General features: G+C 47.1%; 1 protein-coding gene across 5 annotated transcripts; it reads left to right on the top strand.

Moving 5' to 3' along the window:
- On the top strand, positions 269–25819 carry ZDHHC5 (zinc finger DHHC-type containing 5). 5 transcript variants are annotated; one of them, XM_021083028.1, is made up of 12 exons: positions 269–377; positions 6002–7177; positions 14043–14164; positions 17343–17500; positions 18206–18378; positions 18538–18640; positions 19854–19945; positions 20943–21075; positions 21521–21644; positions 22082–22194; positions 23154–24013; positions 24439–25819. In XM_021083028.1, exons 2-12 carry the CDS (start codon positions 7074–7076, stop codon positions 24602–24604), a joined length of 2148 nt encoding a protein of 715 aa, XP_020938687.1. In that variant the 5' UTR covers positions 269–377; positions 6002–7073; the 3' UTR covers positions 24605–25819. The 5 variants fall into 5 exon arrangements, with proteins under 5 accessions (XP_020938687.1, XP_013849765.1, XP_020938688.1 ...); XM_013994311.2 differs by lacking the exon at positions 269–377 and adding an exon at positions 654–970 and having other exon boundaries at positions 14078–14164; XM_003353850.4 differs by lacking the exon at positions 269–377 and adding an exon at positions 655–970.

Genomic DNA, 25918 nt, shown 5'->3' with positions numbered 1-25918 from the left:
CCTTCGGCAGGAGCTTCGCTCCCCACAGACTCTTCACTCCGGGAGGCCCCTCCGTGCGGAAGCCATAAGCCAGACCTTTCCATTATCCTGAGATTCTGCTGGTACTAGGGAACTCGCCGGTCTAATGAATGCTCCATCAAAATTGTTTTAAATAAAGTTTTCGCCATCAAAAAAAAAAAAAGAAAGAGAAAAAAGAAAAAAGGGAGAGGGCCAATTAGTGGGCAAACTGTTGGCCAATGACTGAAGAAGCTGAAGCCGGAAGACGCCGGGGCCTGTGGGTGATTGGTTACTCCAGAAGCCTGTCTGGAGCGTACCACACTTACTGGAGGGGGTTTGGCGAATTTGGAAGGGTAACTACTTGCTTTTGAGTACTCTCGGTACGCACATTTAATTATTTTTCACGTCTGAGTTTTCCTGCTTCGATACGGGAGGGGCACAAAGCAGGAAGCAGAAAAAGGGAAGAGTGGCCCCGCCATTTCCCCTTTTCCGACTACTGCGCAGTACGCCCACCCATCTCTGCTGGTCGAAGGCCCTTGCGCGCGCGTTCTCGTTTTCTCGCGTGGTACGGCGCTGTGCTCTTGCAGCCAATCAGACCGCGAGGTCGCCGCGGTCGCCGGCGTGCGCGCGCACGCCCTAGAGCTGCGTCGGGGTGGGGGCTATGGGTGAATGGGAGAGTGAGCGGGGGCGGGCGCGGCGGCGCGAGCCGCATGAATGAGAGGAACGTGCCCTGCGCGAGACGTCGCGCGCGCCCGGGACAGGGAGCCAATGGGAACGCTGGGAGGGCTCGAGACCCGGCTCTGAGGGCAACGGCCGCGCGCTGACTCGAAGGCGAGCGTCGCTGAGCGGGGGCGCGCTGAGCAGGGCGGGCGTGGAGCGTGCGGCGGCCGCGCGCTGCCTCTCAGAGGCCGGACGGCACTACCGGGAGGCGGCGGCGACTACGACGGTAGCGGTGACGGGAACAGCGCCGGGGGTGAGTACCGGGGACACCGGCCCCTACGGAACCGGAAGTGTCGGGCCAGGAAGGTGGGAGGGGAGAGTGACCTCTAGGGAAGGGGGACCCAAGAGGGGGAGGTGGTTTGAGGCCCCATTCCTCCTCCGGGCCGGGTCATCCAACTGCGGCGGGACCCGTGGGCCCCGGAAACGGACGACGAGTAGAGGCCGGGGATCCACGGCTGCCGGGGCTCAGAACCGGTTAGTGCCGGGTCGCCGGGTCCCAGCTGGGGACCCCGGTCCCTACGCGCCTGGCGCCCAGCCGCCGCCCCTCCCGCCCCCGGCTCTGCGACCCGGGGCTCTGTAGTCTCCCGCGGCTCCAATGGGCCCTGCCGCCGCGGATGCGGTCTTCCCTGTCTCGGCCATCCCTGCCCCTTACCGTGATTCTCGATACCCCCGCTCCGGGGTAGGGATTGGGTGCCATTCCCTCCCTGCTTTTTAGGTCCTTCACCCCACTCTGCTGATACTTATTTTGGCTCAAGCCTCATCCTGTTACCTGTTCTCTTGCATCCGTCCGCTTCCTCCCCTACCCCCACCAGCGGGAGCTCCATGCTTTTAGTACTCTGTACTTTTTACAAGTGGAACTCGAATGTGTTTGACATTATTTTACCTATAGGAATCTCTTGTGAGATAGGGAGGTAGAAAGCGTTTTACCCACTTGGCCGAATGAAAACATTGAAATGAGAAGTAAGAGACTTAAAGTTACGAAAGGAGGTGTAGGATTAGATACATGTTATACTCTAGATCATTTTTCTGCCTTGGATTTTTCACTTCCTGGTTAATGCCATCTTGTCTAGGTTGACCTTATTCGCATCCCTATCGTTTTATCCCAGTATTTCTCTGTACTGGGTTAAATCTCTTCAGAATGTTTATCACCCATTCTTTAAACCCACCTAATGCTTACAAGATTTATATTGCCATGTACTTTACTACCCACCCACCCCCGCCGCCCCGTATGTAATAACACCCATATTAAACTTCTGTTTGACTCTTCAGCCAGTATTTTGACATGTGGGTTATTCCATGATACCTTGGTTACTTTGTATTAAGACTTATACTATTATACTTCTTTATTTCAACAAGCAATACTTGTGCTGTCAGTCTTGCTGCCATACCTATTCACCCCTTTAAGGAGGTACTTGTATTAAACCTTTGTTAAAGCCCTCAAACCCAACCTTTGTAATTTGTTTTATATATATATATATATATATATATATATACATATTTCCAATCCATAGATTGCTCTATGCCCGAATGTGACATACACATTCTTGTGCACCTTTTTCTACTGGTATGGATCCAGACTACTGGCTCTGATGAGCCACAGTCACCCTGCGGTCTCATTCCTACTACCCACAGTACATCCTTCTGCTGAGAGCTGATGCATCTTTATTACACCCAATAAAGTCCTAGGTTTTGTCTTGTCACTTCTAACATACATACCTTAAACATCTCAGATGCTGATCTCTCTTGTTTCCTTGTATTGTACTCCCCAAGTTGCATGGCCTTTTGTGGCTCTGAATTACTATGGCAATAGTAGCCCATGTGACTTTTTTCCTGTCAGAAAATATAATCTGAAATAATATGTGGTGTCTAAATGATAAAATACAAGCAGTGCCATTTTCCTTCTCTAATCTTGGAGTTTTAAGGGTAAAGTTTATTTTTAATAGTACTGCCTGCAAACCAAGAATTGGCTTCTCATTGTTTTTTGTTTTTGTGTCTTTTGAGGGCCACACTCGCAGCATATGGAGGTTCCCAGGCTAGGGGTCTAATCCGAGCTACAGCTGCTGGCCTATGCCAGAGCCACAGCAACGCCATATCCGAGCCACATCTGCCAGCTACACCACAGCTCATGGCAATGGCAGATCCTTAACCCACTGAGCGAGGCCAGGGATGGAACCTGCAACCTCACAGTTCCTAGTCGGATTTGTTTCCGCTGCGCCACAACGGGAACTCTGGCTTCTCATTATTAACAAAGTTACTTAGGCCTAAATTCAGAAAGTTGGGCTTCGATTCAAGTAGGAATCAGTCTAGTCTGATAATGCTGTTTGGCCCTCTCAAACTCCATTGTTTAGAGGGAGAGAATGCATGTTGAGAGAAGGCACCTTTGCGTTCCATGCCTCAGAAAAGAGAGGAAGTGATCAATTCCAGGGTACATTTATACTTCACTATTCAAAACTTCTGATAGTTTAATCTCTGCCTTTGGTACTAGGGGAGATACTGCATCTCTTGGGTGGGAAAAATCCTTATATAAAATTTTTGGTCTGCAGATTCCAAGTTGTCATCACTGGGCAGGTAGTGTAGTGAAGGAGAAAGAAGTAGAAAGGGTTTGTGTTGACGCAGGGACCTGTGAACACTTGGGTTCTGAACCTGACTGCTCAAAGTCATTCAGTGGGATGGCCCCAGGCATTCTCTAGCCTTTAATTTTAAGGAGTGAGATAAGGAACTCTGTCACCAGATAATGTCAGTTAAGTGCTTTGAGATCACTAGTTGAAAAGCATCCTGTAAAATCCAAAAGCACTAGTGTTATTTTACTACTACCATCAACAGAAATAATTGTTATTCTAAATCATATCAGGAAGGTGGGTCTCCCTTACTTCCTAATAGGCCAAAGTAGAAATAAAAAAAACTGTTGATTGGGAAGAAAAGTATCAACCCCTCTGGTTAGACTCTGGTTCTTATAGAGGGCATCTCACCTTTCAGTGCAAAGACATTGCTCATCCAGTTCCTCTAATGAGTTATTCCAGATAACCAAATATTCAGCTTTTGCCTCTTTAAGGTTATAACTAAAAAGCTAGAGGGATGAGAGAGCGAGAGCAAGGGAGACATATACAGAAAGGAAATGGACTTACTGTCCTAATTTTGTCCTACTTTTTTCTTTTTTCATTGTAGCAATAAATATTCTCTTTGGTCAAAGAGAAATCTCTTTTCTAGGACTGCCCTTCACTGCTATGCCCTTGTTTGTTTTTAGTTTTTTTTGGCCTTTTTGCCATTTCTAGGGCCACTCCTGTGGCATATGGATGTTCCCGGGTTAGGGGTCGAATCGGAGCTGTAGCCGCTGGCCTATGCCAGAGCCATGGCAACGTGGGATCCGAGCCGAGTCTGCGACCTACACCACAGCTCACGGTAAACGCTGGATGCTTAACCCACTGAGCAAGGCCAGGGATCGAACCTGCAACCTCATGGTTCCTAGTCAGATTTGTTAACCACTGTGCCACGACGGGAACTCCTGTTTTTAGATTTTGATATTCTTGGTCTTTGTTACTGCCCATCTATGTCAGGTGAGATGGGCGCCTTACAGGAACTGGTTTTTGGATGACCTTAGGCCAGGTGAAGCCATATTTTCCTTTTTTCAATATGAACAGCACTTTGAAGAGTAAAGAAGGGGGTTCCTATTGCTCAGCGGAAACAAACTGACTAGTAACCATGAGGACGCATTTTCAAGCCCTGGCCTCACTCAGTGGGTTAAGGATCCGGCGTTGCTGTGAGCTGTGGTGTGGGTCGCAGATATGATTCTGGCGTTGCTGTGGCTGTGGCTGTGGCTGGCAGCTATAGCTCTGATTTGACCCCTAGCCTGGGAACCTCCCTATGTTGCATGTGCAACCCTGAAAAGACCAAGAAAAAAAAAAGTAAAGAATTCTGAACCCAGTGTCCTCCCAGTTCAGAGTCCTTTGCCACATAGTGAAGTAGAAAATCATCTTTCTTTTTAAAGGGCCTTTTTTTGAGGGGCAGGAGGGCCTGTACCTGCAGCATATGGAAGTTCCTGGGCTAGGGCTTGGATTGGAGCTTGTAGCTGCCTGTCTACGCCACAGCCACAGCCACAGCCACGTCAAATCCAGGCCATGTCTTCGACCTATGCCATAGCTCACAGCAGCACTGTATCCTTAACTACTGAACAAGGCCAGGGATTGAACCTGCATCTTTTTGGATACTGGTTCTTTCTTTCCTTTTTTTTTTTTTCTCTCGGTCTTTTTATTTTATTTTATTTTTATTTTTTGTCTTTTTGCCTTTTCTAGAGTCGCTCCCGAGGCATATGGAGGTTCCCAGCTAGGGGTCTAATCGGAGCTGTAGCTGCCGGCCTACACTGCAGCCAGAGCAACTCGGGATCCGAGCCGTGTCTGCGACCTACACTACAGTTCACAGCAACGCCGGATCCTTAAGCCACTGAGCAAGGCCAGGGATCGAATCCGAAACCTCATGGTTCCTAGTCGGATTCGTTACCCCCTGAGCCACAACGGGAACTCCATGGTCTTTTTAGAGCTGCACTCGAAGCATAAGGAGGTTCCCAGGCTAGGAGTCAAATCAGAGCTGTAGCTGCTGGCCTACGCCACAGCCACATCAATGCCAGATCCGAGCCTCATCTGCAACCTACACCACAGCTCACAGCAACACTGGATCCTTAACCCACTGAGTGAAGCCAGGGATCGAACCTGTGTCTTCGGAGTTCCCGTCGTGGCTCAGTGGAAACAAATCTGACTTGCATCCATGAGGACGCAGGTTCGATCCTTGGCCTTACTCGATGGGTTAAAGATCCGGCATTGCCGTGAGCTGTGGTGTAGGCCAGCAGCTTTGGCTCCACTTAGACCCCTAGCCTGGGAATTTACATATGCTGCAAATGCTGCCCTAAAAAGCAAAACAAAACAAAACAAAAAAACAAACATGTGTCCTAATGGATGCTAGTTAGATTCATTTCTGCTGAGCCATGACAGGAACTCCCTGGACACTGGTTCTTAACCTGCTGAGTCACAGTGGGGAACTCCCAAAGGGCACTTTTTAAGCAGAATAGCTTTTGGGGTTTTATCCTTGACGTTCTTTTGGTGGAGGTGGTGGATATGTGGAACTTCCCTGGCAAGAAGTGAACCCAGACACAGCAGTGACCCCGGCCACTGTAGCGCTGCAGTGACAACTCTGGATCCTTAACCTGCTGCACCACAAAAGACCTCCTAGCCTTGATGTTCTTAAGAAATGCCCTGAAAGAATTTCTCTGATAAAGATATTTGTCTTTCTCCAGGTGAGGCACTGTAATCCAGTTGAACTCTGCATCCAAAAATCCCAAGGTTGAAGAAGATCAGAGACATTATCTCACCTGGGAACGGGGACCTCTTCCACAGTAACCTTTTAAAAGTGTCATCGAGTGGAATTGATTTATTCATCTTATTGTGCTCATTGGGAAGAACATGGCTTCAGGGATTTTATGTTTTCCTTTCATTTTGCATGAACTGTATAGGAAACGGAGCCCTTAAAGGGTTTGGGAATAACAAGAAGAGATTGAAGACAGACAAGCTTGTATGCTCTCTCTCGTTTTCCCTCCCCCTTCAAAGAAAAGGATTTACAACTCAGCCTTGAAACAGCTGCTGCCCAGCTTTAGCCATCAAGAGAAAGTAAATAAAATTAAACCACCATTGCCAGACTGCAAGCCCTGAGGTCAAGGTGTGGGAGTGGTGGCATTGAGAAAACTGCCTAAAAGAGACAAGGACTGTGGTAGCAGCAGCTTCTCTTTAAAGCTGGAAGGGGCCCCAGGTTCCTTCTTGGATTGAAATAGAAACACACGGGGCACACCTCTTTGAGGTGCTGCTCACACTTCGTGGAAGCGCGGTGGTCGGGGAGGTACTATAGTATCTCCTCTGAAGAATTTTTCCTTGCTGGAGGTGTTCTGTCCTACCCTGGTACCTCCCCTTCTTTCCTTCTGAAGACTTCCCTCCATCCATGAGCTGTTGGATTTGTCCGACTGCCCGCGTTCTCCACCTGCAGCCATTTGCATGTGTACAGCCTACTGTTTGTCTCCAGTTTGTAAACTGTATAAGTTGTGTTTCTTAATCTCTCCTTCTGCCTTGTTCTGGGGAGGTGGTTATTCATCATTTGGAATCACCTTTCCCCCTCCCATGTGCTTTCCTTCGTTTGAGATCTTTTGACCTTTGGTTCTGTTTGGGAGGGGGAAGGGTGATAATTCTCCATTTTCTGTTTCCCTGGTTTTCCTCTGTACTCTGCTCTCCGTCGTCTCCCTCGTCCCGTTTTCTTGTCTGTTCTGCCGCTGTGTGGGCCTGGGCTATGCGGCAGGGCAGATCTCCCATCAGAGCTCCAACATGCCCGCAGAGTCTGGAAAGAGATTCAAACCCAGCAAGTATGTTCCGGTCTCAGCAGCAGCCATCTTCCTAGTGGGAGCCACGACCCTCTTCTTTGCCTTTACGTGAGTTTTCTCCCTCCCAGCAGTGGTGATGGGGGGGCTGCCGGGGAGGTCAGGGGATCCTTTTTTTTCTCTTGAGTTTGGCTCCTTACTTGCAAAGCCAAGTGACTAGGAGTGTATGAGGTCTGATAGAGGTAAATCCAAACCCCAGAGACACCGGTAAGAAGAGTAAGAACAGGCCTTGTTGCAAATTTTACCCTGCTAAATCCTCTACCTTCCCCAGCCTTCCTTCCTTTGGAATCACAGATGTCTTCATATTTTCCTACCCGGCCTCATCATTAGATGATTCGGAACTAGGAAGGAAGTGGGAGGGAAGCACCAGAGAGGCTCGACGTGGCTTAAGCAATCAGTTCTCTGAGAGCACAGGACTAGATGAAAGGCTTTTCAGATAGTAGTGGCTCCTCCCCAGGATGTCTGAGGCTTCGATCTGAGATTGTGGGAACTGAGGGTACTGGAGGATTTCAGGATTGATTTAGAAGGTATACCTGAGACGGTTTTGGCTGTTGGTATTACTCAGATGGTTTCCTCTGCACTCTTGAGAGGCGAAGGCCACTGGGAAAAAGCGAGTTTTATTTAGGAAGCGAGTCCTAGAAGGCTTCCTTCACATTAGTTCCTGCTGAAGGACCTGACAGTAATTTCTCCTCTTCTCTGGTCCCATTTGGAAAGACAGTGGTTGTCAAAAGATTTCCCACTTAGGGATATTCAGCCTATGTTCATCTGCTTGTTTCTGGAGGAGACTTGAATGATTTATCCTTTTCCTTTTCCCCAGTATCTTAATTGACTACCTGGCAAGCATCTGTGCAGTTACCTGTTTATAAATTAACATGTACTAGGCTTCTGAGCCTTAAACTGTTGAGTCATTGATTTAGTGTTCTAGTTGTAGCTCATGGAACAATCAGAGCGTGCTAGATTTTCTGGGGAGTTCACTCTGTTGTGGTTCAGGCTCAAGCCTGATTGTGAGGTGCTGTTTAGAGCAATGTGGGGTTGCTGGCAAAAGGAAGAAAATGAAGTGGTGGGGAATAAAAGCAGTCTGGACTATGAGTGAAGCAGGAGTTGCTGGGGTGTGGGCAGATTTTGTCATGGGGAGAAACTAGAACAGAAATTAAGTCTTAGATAGGAAGGAGGGAAAACACCCCAAATTGAGCTTCTGATGCCAAAAGGAATTCTAAGAACTGTGGGTTGTTTGGCCAAAAGAGTAATATTGCAAAAGTACGATAAATATGATGCTTTTCTATTTAGTGGTTTTTTTTTTTTTTTTTTTTTTCTTTTGTTTTTGGCTTTTAAGGGCCACTCACAGGGCCTGTGGAGGGTACCAGGGTAGGGATTGAATCGGAGCTACAGCTGCCAGCTTACACCACAGCCACAGCAATGGGGGATCCGAGCTGCCTGTTCGACCTCCACCACAGCTCACAGCCAGGCCAGATCCTTGACCCACTGAGCAAGGCCAGGGATGGAACCTGCATCCTCATGGATCCTAGTCTGGTTCGTTTTGCTGCGCCACAACGGGAACTCCCTATTTAGTGTTCTGTTTTTTTCCACTTTTTATGGCTATACCTATGGCATATGGAAGTTCCTGAGCTAGGGGTCTATTTGGAGCTGCTGGCCTACGCCACAGACACACTGAATCCAAGCTGCATCTGCGACCTGTGCTGCAGCTTGCAGCAATGCCTGATCCTTAACCCACTGAGCAAGCCCAGGGATCAAACTCATATCCTCACCGAGACTATGTCGGATTCTTAACTCACTGAGACACAATGGGAATCCCTCTATTTAGTTTTTAAACAAGGAAAGAATGAATCTGTTATCTAAGGTGTGAGCATCATTCTACTTCTTACCTCCTTCTCTTAAGAGTAGATTCTTCAGCCTCCAGCTCTGAGCCTGAGCACATCTGTTTAATCCCTCAGGGATCTAGAGCAGCCCTGCTCTTCTCTGACTTCTCTTCATCATCTTTTTCTCTTGCTCCAACTCAGAGTGTTTAGTGTACTGTCTTTCTTAATACATTGACTGACAATAAGGAGGAGTCTTCAGTGTTGGCCTCATCTGGTTTCTCCTTTTATGGCCATTAAGTAGAATGAGTGTTTTAACCAAGGGACATTTATATGGGACCTTAGCGTCTTTGTAGCAGTTGTGGTGCTGTGTTAGGGGAGATAAGACCAGTTTTGACACCCTTAGACCTGCTTGATTGGAGAGATGCTCCCATGTGAGCATCTTCTCTTTGTTCTATCCACCTGATATGGAGAGTGTTGGGGAGAGTGTTTCCCTTTAGAAGGCAAAGCCTTTGGGAAGCTAGGAAATTAGGAGGACTGGCTGAGTGGTTTCTCTTTCAACCCATCTGTTCCTGAGTTTGGGAGAGCAGAATCCTTGTTCTTAATTTGCTCATCTGGAACCATCTGGAACCAGCCAAGTGCTTGGCTGGTTATACCAGTTTTGCCATAGTTGTCCTTACATAGGCATTTTCTCAACTGATAGTTGAAGCTATTTAACCTACTTTCCCCTTGCCTAGTGCCAGAAAAGCAGGGGTCCTCTGTATTCCATGGTCTCCTAGCCTTAAGAGAAAAAAATTTGGAGGACAGTATTGATTGTAATTGGAATTATTGCCCCAATTCAAAGTTAGAAGCGCCTGAAGTCTTAGAGTTCCCCCTGGCATTTTCCTCAGGACAGATTTCTGGGCTGTCTTTATTTAAGCAGTTTATTTAAGCAATATGACTTTTTTTTTATTTTTTTGATTTCCTCAAATGAGATCTTCTGTGGACCTCTGGTATTTAAAATATAAGAGTAGGGCCTCTCTGGTTCAAGTGAGGCTGGCATATAGAAGCCCAGCCGTTGGGTGTCTCCTCTTTGTCTTCCTGGGGACCCCTGAGATCGTCTTCGGGCTCCTGGCAATACCATTTGAAATAAATCACTGAGTTGTATCCCCTAAAGTCTCCTTGAGCTGGAAGTTAAGTCAGCTAGTGTCCCATTTTGTCTCTTTTCTAAAATTGTCAGGGAGGGTGCAGGAGTGAAGTCTCGGCCGCAAGCAATCCTTTGCGGGAAGGGCAGAAGTCAGGCTTGGCCAGAAATCCGTGTCGGTCTTTCCAGTGTCCCATCCATGAGAGAGCTTCCTCCTTTTCAGTTTCTTTATCTAGAGTTGGGCAACCTCAGTGACTCTCCCTCGGGCCCTTTCTTTCTTTCATGACTGCAGAGGTGCTAGCACCTGATTTGAGTGGGAGCAGCCTCGTGATTTAGGGCATTAATTGAGCAGTGGTTGTTCCTTTTCCTTCCCACGTTATTTTCTCATCCAGAAATAAGTGCCCAAGTCCTCCACCTTGCACTCAGCTGCTTGAAAGTCTAAGACAGGACAGGTCAGGTGTTTAATGAGAAATTTACCCATCTAGAAGAGGGGAGGTTGTTTTCCCGTGGAATCTTGAGGAGCCCTAGGGGCAAGAAGTGGGGTATTCGTCCTAGCCTAGCCTCATCAACAAAGAACATTAGTCCCACTCCAGGTATGTGCTAGGCATGGGAGGAATGCACAGACCTGGTCTTGAGGAGCGAAGTGCCTCTGTATTAAGTGTTCTTGAATCTAGTACTTGAGACAGAGGAAGTGGAGTTCGGGATGAAGGTGGAGCTGGAATGATAATGGATGATGATGATGGAGATAGTTAATCATTTTCTTTTGTTTTGTTTTCTATCCCATGAACGCTCAGTATTAAGCCATCTGGTTTGAAAAGAATTTTTGGCTCTTTTCAAACATTGTCTCCTTTTCCCTTATATATGTAACTTGTAGCTGAAGTAACAAGCTTGGAAAGTTTCCTGTGGATTGCCTAAGGTTACATAGCAAAGCATTGATCAAGACAGGATTAAGGAGTTCCCTTCGTGGCTCAGGGGAAACAAATCCAACTGGGAGCCATGAGGTTGCGGGTTTGATCCCTGGCCTCTCTGCTGAGTGGGTTAAGGATCCAGCGTTGCCGTGAACTGTGATGTAGGTTGCAGACATGGCTTGGATCTGGTGTTGCTGTGGCTGTGGTATAGGCCTGCAGCTGTAGCTCTGATTAGACCCCTAGTCTGGGAACTTCCACATGCCATGAGTGCGGCCCTAAGAAAGCAAAAAAAAAAAAAAAAGACAGGATTAAAATCCAAAGTTTCTTGACTGCTGCTTATTTTTCTTACCAGGAACTTAAGCAGTTTTTTGTTCGTTTATTTGTTTTTATAGTAGAAAGAGTTAGGGCTAGGAAACAGATTTTCAAGATTTCAAGAGTGTGGGTATTGAAATCTACTCTCCCAATATTTTATTTGGCCTTGAAAACAGAAGTGGCAAACAGGTGGGCAGAAGAACCTGTTCTCCCTGGGATGGTGTCGGTCTGGGAGTCTCATCATGAGTCAGCCGGCCTACAGCCACTCCCTATACTTTGGAGCTCTGTGATTGTTGCCATAGGCTGAGGACGAGCCCGGACGGCTTCTCCTCAGCCCGGCCCTCATCTCCTTCCATCAAAGGCAACAGATTCAGACAGGCCACTTGGGGTGGTCACCTAGGAATCTGGCAAAGTACTGTAGCAATGGCAAGCCTCTCCTGGAGCCCAGCAGAATGCGGGATACAGCAGGAGCAGGCTCTTCTCACACAGGCCTCTCTTGGGTGGGATGTTTTCTCAGAGTGCTGTGGTTGGAAGCGGTGGCTTTTAAGTTGAATCTAGGAGCAGCTATTGCCTGTGAGGTTATTTGTGTTGCCACTGTGAGGGTAGGCTTGATTTTGGCAACAGATACTGGAACTTGATTCTAGAGTCCCACACTTCAGCTGGGATGTGTTGATATCAAGAAGGTTGCAGTTTGCAGGGATAAAGTTCATTATCCGGGGGCAGGTCATTGGCACTAGAGCCAAGAAACTAGGTGATTTGCTTTGGAAATGCAGAAACTGAAGGAAAAAATGGGGTCAGAAAGATGGACATCTGGGTCTGTGAGGGGACTGATGGCTTGTTCTCATTCACCTTTGTTTCCCTTGGAGATAAACTTACTTTTTGCAAAAGCTCAAGAGGTCTCAGTAGTCAGTTCTAGGAATAAGACTTAAATCATGGACACCTCAGTGTTCTAAGGATTTAATTTCTTTTTCCCTTCTAATTATCTTCCCAGGCTGTGGGAGTCAAGTGAGTCACCCTTTCTCCTCTTCCCTGGGCGGAAATTGAAGTGACAGCTAAGAACTAGGGAGGGGCTCTGACCTGGATGACTGGTTTTCAGTTTCTCTCCCTCCCTCCTTAGGATCAGGCTCTGGGTGGGGCTTTGTAAAGACTCTGCCTTCTTGCTTGTATTCTACCCCAAACCCTGCCAAGGTATGGGGACAGCTTTTCCGAATCAAAGAACTCCCAGGGAAAGAGGCTTCCATAGGAGACTTCAGTCGACTAAAACTAGAGCTGTGACAGAAAGTCCCTTTTTTGCACTGAAATCAGTGCCTTCCCTCTGAGCTTCATTATTTTGTCTCCCAATTATGTCCTGACCCAGCCAGAGAAGCAAAGAGTTAATTGATATTTACTATCTAAAAAGTCCAGTGCACCATAAATATTTACTTAATTTTTTTTTTTTTAATGACAGGTTAAATGGAATTTGAATAAATAGATGGTGGTGATAAAGACAAAGACTTGTGAGATGCTTTGTGACAATGAGTTTTGCCTCTTATCATTAGTTTCTTTCTCATTAGGGAGCTCGGGTCTTTCAGACTGTCCTGACTCACGATTCAGGGCTGTGCTTTTAATTTTGCTGGAGACAGATCACCTCTCAACGGAATCCAGGGCTTCTGTGGAATAACTCTCCAGGCTCATTTACTGTCTTGTTCTCCGGCCCCTTCTTCCTTTCCTTCAGTGAACTCTTCCTTTCCTTCTGGCTGGTCTAGATAAAGGGGACGAGGACAGATGCTGGCCTAATTCTGGAGATTAAATTCTCAGCCACAAAGCAGATTAGGGTATTGAGCCACTGTCTTGTAATGGGGAGTTCTTCCTGAGCTGACATGGGAGAGAGGGTGATACTACTGACCAAGTAAGCAGCACAGCAGATGTTCTTCTGACCCTTCCAGCTCCCAGGAACCATCCTCAGAGAAAGGGAGAGCGCTGGCAGCACTCCTGCTGAGACTGCTGTCCTGACAGAAACTGAGCTTAGTCATGGACCAGGTCACTCTTTGTGTCAAGGAAAAGTTACCTAAAGCATATCTTTGATTTGAACCCTGTGGAATATTGGATGTGTGGCCACTTTCTTTTTCCTGCAGGATTTAGGGCTGCTTTGGTCTGATACCTGCTTTCCCCCCGCCCCCTCCTCCACTCTTCTGCTTCATTTATTGATCTCAAAGGGTCTAGTCCTGTGCCTTGGCATCCTTATATGTGAGTGGTTTCCTTTTCTTTACCTTGAGAACTAGCCTCTAGTTGAATAAAATTCTCAGGAATATCTGATGTAGGCAGTTGAGAGTGGTTCAGAGCCAGCTGGGAAGAGAGAAGAGGAGCCAGAGAGGCAGGTGGTGTCCCTTGCTTTGGGCCAGTGTGCAGGTCAGTGGGGCATGGCTGGGATCCAGAAGCCTCAGGCTGTTCCAGAAAAGGGAGTGTAGCTGGTGTCAGTTTCATACTTAGTCCCTAGCTCTTGTGCCTGGTTAAAAGGGAGGTAAGGACAGAGTCAAAAACAAATGGAAAGAGCCACAGGGTAAGAAGGAATCTGAAGATCATGGACCTCAGTGCAAGGGGTTAAGTCTTGTATCTTGATCTAAAATGAGCATTTTTCTGGGAAACTAGACCCACTTATTGGGAAGGATAAAGGTAATTTGAGGCAAGATTTATATATAGGTATGGGTTCTTAGAGGTTTTTATATAGTTGTGTCCACAGTACTAGAGGCAGCCCCTCATTTTCTTTATTATCTGTGCAGCTGTCCAGGACTAAGCCTCTCTGTGTCACCTGCAGTGCCCATCTACAATGCGATTGTTTTTCTCTTTGTGCTGGCCAACTTCAGCATGGCCACCTTCATGGACCCAGGGATCTTCCCTCGAGGTAAGATCTCCCCCTTCTCTTTTGGAAACTCTTTACTACCTTTGAGAAACAATGATTTTTGGAAGCTTGAATAAGCTTGAGACCTTAGAAAGAGGTATATTTACATCTGCCCAGAGAAATGGGGCAAATGCTGCTGACGGTACATAGGAAACACTTTACCAAGTAGAGGAAGGGAAGGGCATTCTAAGCAGGGGAAGCAGCACATACAGAAGCTTGTAGCTGTGAAATGCTGAACTCAGTGGGTAGAAGATAGAGTGTATGGTAGGGCCAGAAGGGGCGAGAGATAAATCAGAGCCAAGTGTAAAAGACTTTATATGCTGAATTAAATAGATTATAATTCTTTGGACAGCAAGAAGGTTATTTTGGTTTGGTTTGGTTGGTTTTTTTTTTTTTTTTTTTTTTGGCTGTGTCCTCAATGTGTGAGATTCCAAGGCTAGGAATCTAACCCAAACCACAGTAGTGACCCAAGCTGCTGCGATGATAATGCCACATCCTTAACCCACTGTGCCACAAAGGAACTCCTAAAAGAGGTCTTTAATTGGAAGAATCATAGGATCAGATTTTCTTTTACAAAAAAAAAAAATATATATATATATACATACTTATTTTGGTATTTTTAGGGCCACACCCATGGCATATGGAGGCTCCCAGGCTAGGGATCAAATTGGAGCTATAGCTGCTGGCCTACGCCACAGCCACAGCAATGCTGGATCCAAGTCTTGTCTATGACCTATACCACAGCTCACAGCAATGCTGGATCCTTAACCCACTGGGCGAGGCCGGGGATCGAACCCACATCTTCTTGGATGCTATTGGGTTTGTTAACTGCTGAGTCACAACGGGAACTCCACAAAAATAATTCCTCTAAGAACATAACAGATACCTCCTGGGAGGCTACTGCAGTAGTGCAAACCAGATGAGAACTTGAATTCAAAGCTGGATTTACAGAATTTTCAGAATTTCTTGTCTAATTGTTTATTTGGGGAGAGTGAGAGGGTGAAGGAATTGCCTGGGATCGGTCCAAGGTTCCAAACTTGTTAGGTTGGATGCTGATTTTTATAAACTATGACTGAAGTTACAGAAATGTTGAGCAGGTTTGGAGAGAAGACAGGACATCTTAGACATGTTCCATTTGAGCTGCTTAATGGATCAGTCAGGTAGAGTTGCCCAGTGGGCAGCTTAGTAGTCAGATTCAAAGACCTTGGTCTCAGAGTCCTCATCCATGTAGTATTTGAAGCAAAAGATGTTAAGACTGTCTAGAGAAAGTAAAATGAGATTAGAAAGAACGAGGATCAGACCTGACCAGCATTGACATTTTAATAATGAGCAGACGATAAGGAGGAGTCATTGAAGAGGGATTGAGCAAGAAAAGTTAGGAGGAGGTGGAACTGGAAAAAGTGGGAACTAAGGAAAGTTATGAAGTAGCTGCTGGTTGGCAGTATTAGAAATTAGGTCCAAAAGGATGGGAATTTAAAATTGCCATTGTTTTAGTAACTAAGAAATTAGTGTTCTTAATAGGAATAGTGTTTGTTGATTTGTTTTTTGGCCACACCCACAGCTCGAACCTATGCTGCAGCTGTGGCATCGCTGGGTCCTTAACCCGCTGCGCCACAGGAGAACTTCCTGTTTGTTTTTAATGATACCAAAGACTTTAGCATGTTGGTGGCCTGAGGAGATGGAATAAGAGAAGGGAGAGAAGGTGAAATTGAAGAAAGAGGCTAATTGAAGAGTGACCTTTTGGAGGAAGGAGATGCTTTCCTCTGCATGTTGGAAGGGTTATGCTTACAGAAGTAGGCTGTTTCTGGACTAGGAGGTGAGAGTTAGGACCATTATTAGTGGAATAAGAGGTAGAAAGAGAAATTGATGATGGTTGTTGCCGATGACATCTCATTTTTCTCTTAAATGTGAAGTTATCTGGTAAGAGTGAGACAGGTGGGGATGGGACAGCAAGTACAGTGACATGAGGTTTTCCTGAAACTCACTGTGCTCACAGAGCCTGTGTCACTGTGCTTCTCGACTTTTGCTTTAAAGATTAGGTTAACGAAACCAAAGCCAAGGAAGCCTTTTTTAACGAGTTCATTTATCAAATATTTATTGATTACCGTAAGGATCACTTGGGAACACTTTTTTAAGGCTCCTTGCTTTCATATAGCTCAGTCTAGAGGGGAAGATAGGGAGGCATTTACATAAATAAATACACTGTGGTAAGTTTAAGAGTAATCAAAGAACTATAGAACTTCAAGAAGAGAAAGAGCTGGAGTTCCTGTTGTGACGCAGTGGTTAACGAATCCGACTAGGAACCTTGAGGTTGTGGGTTCGATCCCTGCCCTTGCTCAGTGGGTTAACGATCCGGCGTTACCGTGAGCTGTGGTGTAGGTTGCAGACTCGGCTGGGATCCTGCGTTGCTGTGGCTCTGGCGTAGGCTGGCAGCTACAGCTCCGATTAGACCCCCAGCCTGGGAACCTCCATATGCCACGGAAGCGGCCCAAGAAATGGCAAAAAAAAAAAAATCTTTTGGGGAAGCAGTTGTGCAGGGGAAAAAGGTTGATGTTAGTTCGTTAGTTCCTTTTTTTGGATTGCTGTAGTTCAGTTGTGTACTTGATACTGAACTATTATGCAAACTCATTATGTATGTACTTTGATATGTAAATCATCTATTTCTTTTGAAATATATTCATAATATGTAAACCAAGAATATCAGCATATCCATATCAGAGCCACCTCTGAGTCATGTTCTTGAACTGTGTTTCCCAATGTAGAATAAATCTGCATTTCCATACTGTTGCATACAGAGCTGATCTCACAGTATTAAGTTACTCATTCCTAGTCTCTCTTACCTTTAGACCGAATTCCTCGAAGGCAGAGGCCGTATTTTATTTTTAAAATTTTTTTACTTTTTTCTTTTTTTTTTTTTGGCCCCACATGGCATATGGAGTACTGGGGCCAAGGATCAGATCGGAGCAGCAGTTTTGACCTATGTCACAGCTGCGGCATCACTGGATCCTTTTACCCACTGTGCTAGGCTGGGGATCCAAGTGTCTTGGCGCTGCAGAGATGCCACTGATCCTGTTGCACCACAGCAGGAACTCCTGAAGCCATATTTCAGATATCATTGCCTCCCTAGTGCCTAGTACAATTCTGGCGTAGTCATTTCTTCATTAACTTTTCCTCTCTGCAGCTGAGGAGGATGAAGACAAGGAAGATGACTTCCGAGCTCCCCTTTACAAAACAGTGGAGATCAAGGGCATCCAGGTGCGCATGAAATGGTGTGCCACCTGCCGCTTCTACCGTCCTCCTCGATGTTCCCACTGCAGTGTCTGTGACAACTGTGTGGAGGTAAGAACTCTCAGTGGGGTAAGCTTGTCCTCAGTTACCATCTTCCCGCCCATAGAGTAAGAACTGAACTTCTTGGCCTTGGATGAAAGGTAGTCCTGGTTAACTACCTGGGCTGTGTCCTGGCTCTGTGTGCATGATGGATAGAGTGTAAATATTCCACTGTAGCAGGGACCCCAAGTGGGTAAGCCTAGGTTTTTCCAACACCAGTGGTCTGAGTGCCAGTCTTCCGTCCCTTGGCTCATCTTTTGGATATTCGTCTTGGTTTTGTGTTGTCCCTTGCTTCTACTACATCATGCTATTGCATTCAAATTTTACCATTATATTTCTCTTTCTGCCTGTCCTTCTGCCTTCTTTGTCTTTTACTTTTAACCCCCCTTTCCAGTGTAAACCCCCCTTAGCTGTAAACATCTGTCTGCCAGGTTTTTCTTCCAAGCCTCTTTTTTCATGAATCTTAATATTTTTGCAAAGCTCCTGACATTTGTTCCTCTTCGAAAGGCAGCCTTGGCCTTTGATCAACCTCTGGAAGCGCCTCCTTACAAATTGATAGAACAAGAAAACCTGCATGTGCCTGTTTTTAAACTTTGTAACTAAATGGTATCCATGATCACAGACTATTGAAAACAACACTTAAGTTCATCTTCTCACAGAAATGATGGAGTGCTCTGGTCTAAGGCTGCCTCTCAGTCTGTTTCTTTTTGCTCCTAGGAATTTGATCATCACTGCCCCTGGGTGAACAACTGTATCGGTCGCCGGAACTACCGTTATTTCTTCCTCTTCCTCCTTTCCCTGACGGCCCACATTATGGGTGTGTTCGGCTTTGGCCTCCTTTATGTCCTTTACCACATGGAGGAACTCTCAGGGGTCTGCACGGCTGTCACGTATCCTTCACGGCCTGTGGGTTGCGGGACTGGGAGGGGGAGGAATGAAGAAAGTTGAGTCCTGTGGCAGTGAGGGTCAGAGGGAAGCTGATGGCTGGGGCATGGGCTGGGGAAGGTGAGATCAAGATTGCTCTCTTCTCCTTGACTCTTTGGCTTCAGAATGGCAGTGATGTGTGTGGCTGGCTTGTTCTTTATCCCGGTAGCTGGCCTCACGGGATTTCACGTGGTGCTGGTGGCTAGGGGGCGCACAACCAATGAACAGGTACGGGGGAGTGATGGGAGACCCCCTAGGAGCAGGGCATGAGTCTCTTTTAGCCCTGTGATTAGTGTAGAGCGTAGCGCTTTCACACATAGGTGATTAATGAATACTTTTTATGATGAGGTGTCCAAGTTCCTCACGTAAGCATGAGAATGGGCCATTTCTTAGTTAACAGACATTAATAGAATGTCTCCTGTAGTACTGGCTCTGTATATTTAGGTTCTGAGCTTATAGAAACAAATAAAAGACCCGGGTCATCCTTCAAGAACCTTCTAATGCTGCTTAAAGGAAAACAGTTATTTTCATGCATACAAAACTACTCTTAACTTGCTTACTCTTAGGTATTTTATCTGAGTTTTCAATATTCAGAGAGGTATATATCCCCATTTTACCTAAGGAAACTGATATTTAGGGTCAGATAGCTACCATGAATAGCCTGAGAATTTGAACTGAGGACCCTGACTCTATAGAGTTCCCATTCTCCTTCTTCTTTTTTTTTTTCCTCCCCATGTTAGGGCTGCACACATGGCATATGGAGGTTCCAAGGCTAGAGGTCTAATCGGAGCTCTAGCCGCTGGCCTACACCACAGCTACACCAGATCCAAGCCGCCATCTGCAACCCAAACCACAGCTCATGGCAGCATGGGATCCCTAACCCACTGACTAAGGCCAGGGATCGAATCCGTGTCCTCAGGGATTCTAGTCAGGTTCGTTAACTGCTGAGCCGTGAAGAGAACTCCTCTTTTTTTCCTGGCCTCACCCTAAGTTCCCATTCTTTTTTTTTTTTTTTGGTCTTTTGTGTTTTTAGAGCTGCACCCACAGTACATGGAGGCTCCCAGGCTAGGGGTCGAACTGGAGCTACAGCTGCCAGCCCACGCCACAGCCACAGCAATGCGGGATACGAGCTGTGTCTGAGACCCTCACCACAGCTCATGGCAACACCAGATCCTCAACCCACTGAGCCAGGCCAGGGATCGAACCCGCATCCTCATGGATACTAGTCGGGCTCATTAACCACTGAACCATGATGGGAACTCCCCAGTTCCCTTTCTTAATTATCACGAGTATAAGCTTCTTTATGGTAGGATTATATTTTGCTCATTTTTGTATCTCCCAGATAGTGGGTGCACAGTAATTTGTCATCGATTTGTGTTTTGGAATTTGGAAGTCAAGGTCACATTGTCTGACTGATCTGGTCCTTTTTCCCTCCCTCTAGGTTACGGGTAAATTCCGGGGAGGTGTGAATCCCTTCACCAATGGCTGCTGTAACAATGTCAGCCGTGTACTCTGCAGTTCCCCAGCACCCAGGTACACCTACCCCTTTGGTCTAATGGTTACCCTTGGTCAAAACTTTTGTCTTTGGGTTTGTTCTGGTAGAGGGGAGGTCTGGTGGGAGATGGCCTTTTAGGAAGGGTTCTCTCAGAAGTGCCTTCAAGGGAGAGAGGGGCATGCTGTCCTTTAATGGACCCTGTGAGTTTAGTTATATTCTATTTTTTTGTTTTGTTTTGTTTTTGTCTTTTTGTCTTTTCTAGGGCCGCCTCTGCGGCATATGGATGTTCCCAGGCTAGGGGTCTAATCGGAGCTGTAGTCGCCGGTCTACATACACCACAGCCACAGCAACGTGGGATCCCAGCTGCATCTGCGATCTACACCACAGCTCACAGCTATGCCGCATCCTTACCCACTGAGCAAGGCCAGGGATCGAACCTGCAACCTCATGGTTCTTAGTCAGATTCGTTAACCACTGAGCCACAACGGGAACTCCTAGCTGTATTCTTTAGATAGTCTGTTACTCTCTTTGGAGAGCTGGGGCTGAGATTTACTCCAGAGTGACTTGAGCTGGGTGTATCTGCCCATAGGACTGATTTTTTTTTTTCCGGTCTTTTGTCTTTTTAAGGCCGCACTCGTGGCACATGGAGGTTCCCAGGCTAGGGGTTGAATTGGAGCTGTTGCTGCCGGCCTACGCCATAGCCACAGCAATGCCAGATCCGAGCCACGTCTGCACCTTATACCACAGCTCACAGCAACACCGGATCCTTAACCCACTGAGCAAGGCCAGGGATCGAACCGCAACCTCATCTTCCTAGTTGGATTTGTTTCCACTGCGCCACGATGGGAACTCCCCATAGGCCTGATCTTAACTGCAGTTATTCTTCATCAAATCAAAGAAATCAGTTCAGTCCTGTTTTTTTCACTGGCTTGGTAGGAGTGTTTCTTGTATTGGTAAAAATGTGTTACAAAAGGTAGATAACCAATAGAGGTTTTCGAATGAATGAATGAAAGCCCTCTCACTCTTGACACTCAGGTATTTGGGGAGACCAAAGAAAGAGAAGACGATTGTAATCAGACCGCCCTTCCTTCGGCCAGAAGTGTCAGATGGGCAAATAACTGTGAAGATCATGGACAATGGCATCCAGGGAGAGCTGAGGAGAACTAAGGTGAGGCATTCAGGGAAGTACAGCCGAGTCACTTGGGGAATCTCACCCATGGCAAAGAGATGGAAACTTGCTTTGTTTACCCCTCTCTTATAGTATTTATCACTTTCTGATTTGTGTTACACTTACTTAAATATGTATCTTCTTTTTCCCATTAGATTAAGTTCATTAACAGTAGAAATTGAGTCTTTCATTTGCATGTCTTCATAGGACTTAATGTAGCAGCTTACAGATGGTAGGAGCTCAACAAGCAGTTGTTGGTGAAAATGGATAAAGCAGTGATGGAATGAAACATTTATTGAAAACTTTCTTTATGAGTACCATCCCCAAACTGACTCTTATTTTCTTGGCTACCACTGCAGAAGTGTGTACCTTCTTACACGAGGTTGTTAATACTTTGAGTTGCCCTAACACTCAGTTCTCCAAATCTGATTTTCCATTTATCCAGTCTAAAGGAAGCTTGGAGATAACAGAAAGCCAGTCTGCAGATGCTGAACCTCCACCTCCTCCTAAGCCGGACCTGAGCCGTTACACGGGGCTACGCACACACCTCAGCCTGGCTACTAATGAGGGTAAGGGCAGCAGCAGGAGTGAGAACCTCACTTGTGAGCTGCAGAGAAGATGCAGGCAAGGGTAGGGGGATAATGCCTGCATTGTGACTGAGAAAACCTAGGGAGTTGTGCTTGAACAGTTACTTTGGGCAGCTGGGAGAAAGGGGATGCCACTTAGCTACTGGCAGTGAGTTGGACTTCTGTGGGTGTGTAACTGTCAGCATCTGGACAGAGCAGAGAACATCCTGGGAGCTGTTTTAGTCCATTCTCTCACTCTCGGTTTTGTGCTGGCATGGGTCTGTAGTCTGATTTCAGCAAACTCACGTGTGCTCCTAGGACTTGCCTTTTGCTGGGTATATCTGTTCCTACCGTGTTCTACCCCTGTACTTTGAGGAACTCTAGCCTGGTTAAGAGATCCACTTTTAAAGTGCTGTTCCCTGGGGCCTTTTTTTCTGCAGACAGCAGCCTCTTGGGCAAGGACAGCCCACCAACACCTACCATGTACAAGTATCGGCCAGGCTACAGTAGCAGCAGTGCATCAGCCGCCATGCCTCATTCTTCCAGCGCCAAGGTATTGAGGACTCTCATGTAGGGTCATGGAGTTCCCACTGTGGCTAGTGTAACAAACCCAACTGGTATCCATCCCTGGCCTCCCTCAGTGGGTTAAGGGTCTAGCGTTGCTGTGAGCTGCGGTGTAGGCTGCAGATGCCGCTCCAGTTTGACCCATGGCCTGGGAACCTCCATATTCCTTGGGTGTGGCCCAAAAAAGAAAAAGAAAAAAAAAAAAAAAGCAGTAGCAGTAGGGTCGTGATGTATGCCAACTGTTCTGGGGAAAAGATTGGGAGAAGGGAAGTGAAGAAAACCAAAGGCATTTTACTAATTGTTGGCATTAGTGGTATTGAGTCCTTGATAGCATGTCCTTTTTCCAGGAGGGGTCCCTGGAGCCTAACAGATAAAAACACTGATTACAGCATCAGATCTGAGTTCCAAACCCAGTTCTGCCATCACAGAGAACTTCCATAACCTTTCTAAGCCTCATTCCAGTATTTTATTTTTTTTTTTATTTTTTTGTCTTTTGTCTTTTTGTTGTTGTTGTTGCTATTTCTTGGGCCGCTCCCGCGGCATATGGAGGTTCCCAGGCTAGGGGTCTAATCGGAGCTGTAGCCACCGGCCTACACCAGAGCCACAGCAACGCGGGATCTGAGACGTGTCTGCAACCTACACCACAGCTCACGGCAACGCTGGATCGTTAACCCACTGAGCAAGGGCAGGGACCGAACCCGCAACCTCATGGTTCCTAGTTGGATTCGTTAACCACTGCGCCACGACGGGAACTCCTCATTCCAGTATTTTAAAATAAGATATTTGTTCCTACTGGGAGATGTGCTTTAGGGATTAAAGATAATGCACGTGAGAGTTCTAAGCATATTGCTGGCACATGACACTCTTTTTAACTGACTCCTTGGGCTCTGGGCCTAACATCTGCCACAAAAGGGGAATACTAAGAACCTGCTTTACTTTTTCCCTTAGTTGAGTCGTGGGGACAGCTTGAAGGAGCCAACCTCCATTGCTGAGAGCAGCCGCCATCCCAGCTACCGCTCAGAGCCCAGTTTGGAGCCAGAGAGCTTCCGTTCTCCCACCTTTGGCAAAAGCTTTCACTTCGATCCACTATCCAGTGGCTCCCGCTCCTCCAGCCTCAAGTCAGCCCAGGGCACAGGCTTTGAGCTGGGCCAGTTGCAGTCCATTCGTTCAGAGGGCACAACCTCCACCTCCTATAAGAGCTTGGCCAACCAGACACGCAATGGAAGCCTGTCTTATGACAGCCTGCTCACTCCTTCAGACAGCCCTGATTTTGAGTCTGTGCAGGCAGGGCCTGAGCCAGACCCGCCTTTAGGCTACACCTCTCCCTTCCTGTCAGCCCGGCTGGCCCAGCAACGGGAAGCCGAGAGGCACCCACGTTTGGTGCCAACCGGCCCAACGCACCGAGAGCCCTCACCAGTCCGGTACGACAATCTGTCGCGTCATATTGTGGCCTCCCTCCAAGAACGAGAGAAGCTGCTACGCCAGTCACCCCCAGTCCCAGGCCACGAGGAAGAACCAGGCTTGGGAGACTCAGGCATTCAGTCAACACCAGGCTCAGGCCATGCCCCTCGTACTAGTTCCTCCTCAGATGATTCAAAGAGATCACCCTTGGGCAAGACTCCACTCGGACGACCTGCCGCCCCGCGTTTTGGCAAGCCCGACGGGCTAAGGGGCCGGGGACTAGGCTCCCCTGAACCAGGCCCAACTGCCCCCTACCTGGGCCGATCTATGTCTTACAGCAGCCAAAAAGCCCCACCTGGTGTCTCTGAGACGGAGGAAGTGGCCTTGCAGCCATTACTGACACCCAAGTAAGTATTAGTCCATCCTGGCTCCCAAGGGACTTAAAATTAGCATACTGCCCTGCAGAAGATATCAGTGCAAGGGGACCCGCGGTTAGCCTACTTGCGGATAGCCCTTCATTTTCACTCTGACTCCATTTTACTCTTCATGGGCCATTCCTGTTAAGAGACTAAAGATTAATCATTTTTTCTTGGTCTTCCTAAAAAGTAATTTATTTTGCTGAAGAGTAAGTGTACCAGATGGCTGCTATTAGAAGGAACAGGGTAGAGAGGGACTCAGGCTTGGTTTAAGCAGGGCAGTAACATAGAAGGGAATGTTTGTGGAAGAAAGTTTTTAGGTAGAAAGTACATCATTTTTTCCTCTTAACTTTTCAAGCTACCTCCCTTTTCTGTGTTGTCTCACTTTTGACACCTGCCTATTCTTTTCTTCCCAGAGATGAAGTACAGCTCAAGACGGCCTACAGCAAATCCAACGGGCAGCCCAAGAGTATAGGCTCAGCCTCCCCTGGCCCAGGCCAGCCGCCTCTCAGTAGCCCCACAAGGGGAGGAGTCAAGAAGGTGTCAGGGGTGGGTGGCACCACCTATGAGATTTCGGTGTGAGCCTTGGGCACCTCCCCTCCCCCACGCCTCTGCGCCTACACCAAAGGGCCTCAGGTGGCCACCTTCCTTTCCTCGAGGGGCTCCCCTCCCCTGCATGGACATTTTTCAAACCACCGATTCCAAGAGGATGAGGAGTATTTTATAACATGCAGTGGGGTTGGGGAGTCGGAGAGTCGGGGCCCTGAGACTGGGGTAGTAACCCCCTTCACCTTTTAAGACCTTCCCTTCCTTAACCCCTGGACCAGACTCAGTGGACATTTGTGCAATTGCTCGCCCTGGAGGGAACCAGATCATTTTTAAACCAGAAATAATTTTTTTTATTATTGTTACGGATTCTATTTTTTTCCTCTCTGCGTTACCAGGTGTGTGTGTACATATATATATATATATATATATATATATTATAAATATCAAAGAAATTATATATCTATCCTGGGATGGGAAAATGAGGGAGGGCTATGTATAAGGAGAGGGATCTTACTCTTCCTATTCCTCAAACCAGCAGGAAAAGAGCGGAGACATCAATTGAAGTCTTCCTTTTCCCCATGGTTCCCTCTCTTTTGTCCCAATTACCATCTAAGGAAAATAGCACCCCCTGTTGTTGGTGCTAAGTGATCAGGAAAGAAACCCAGGGAGAGGCGAGTCTGGGTGGGGTCATGGTCAGCGGAGGGAAGGACTTGGAAAAGTGAGTTAGTGTTCTAGGCTCATTGGCACTTAGTTTCCCCAGGAAAGGGGTCACAGCCCCATGACTGATGGTGGTGGTGGTGGTGGTGGTGGTGCTGGGGAGATCAGGAAAAGAGCTTGGCTGAGCTCCAGAAACAATATTGGATAATCACCCCTTCTTGGGGGAGGGGAATCAGGGTGGGCTTCTTCAACTGGCCCCTCAAACTCCCCCCCCATCCCCCCGCCAACCAACATGGTTGATATCATTTTTAAAACCCAGGCTGGGAGATAAGAATCCAAAAAGCAATATTTCTCATCATATGCCAAAAACTGGGGATAAGAGAGAAGGAGTGGCAGGCCTAGGCCCCTCCGATTGTCCCTTGGGGGTTACCCCTCAGCCCACCTCAGTATGGTGCTGGGTAGAGGGGATACCTGGGTTCTAACCTCTAAATAGGGGAGACCCCAGCCTCTGGACAGAGGCCCTTTTATTTTTTATTCTGATTAGCCATTTTAAACCAACAAGGAATAAAAAGAAATCCTGATCTAACCAGCTCCCCCTGACTTGTGTTATTTTGTGTGGTTAGGGCAGGGTGGATGATCTCTAATGGGAAATTACACAGAAAACCTCCTAAGTTTCTCTGGTCCTGGCCC

Source organism: Sus scrofa, chromosome 2, assembly GCF_000003025.6.
Source record: "Sus scrofa isolate TJ Tabasco breed Duroc chromosome 2, Sscrofa11.1, whole genome shotgun sequence".
Lineage (NCBI taxonomy): Eukaryota > Metazoa > Chordata > Mammalia > Artiodactyla > Suidae > Sus > Sus scrofa.
The sequence above is the reverse complement of the archived record's forward strand: the minus strand, read 5'-3'. Positions and strand labels throughout refer to the sequence as shown.

Excerpts from the sequence above, each read along its gene's own strand:
- ZDHHC5 (XM_021083028.1), top strand. The coding sequence starts at position 7,074 with ATGCCCGCAGAGTCTGGAAAGAGATTCAAACCCAGCAAGTATGTTCCG. Across the intron at positions 14,165-17,342 it reads CCCAGGGATCTTCCCTCGAG|CTGAGGAGGATGAAGACAAG; the intron begins GTAAGATCTCCC and ends TCCTCTCTGCAG. Across the intron at positions 21,076-21,520 it reads GAGAGCTGAGGAGAACTAAG|TCTAAAGGAAGCTTGGAGAT; the intron begins GTGAGGCATTCA and ends CCATTTATCCAG.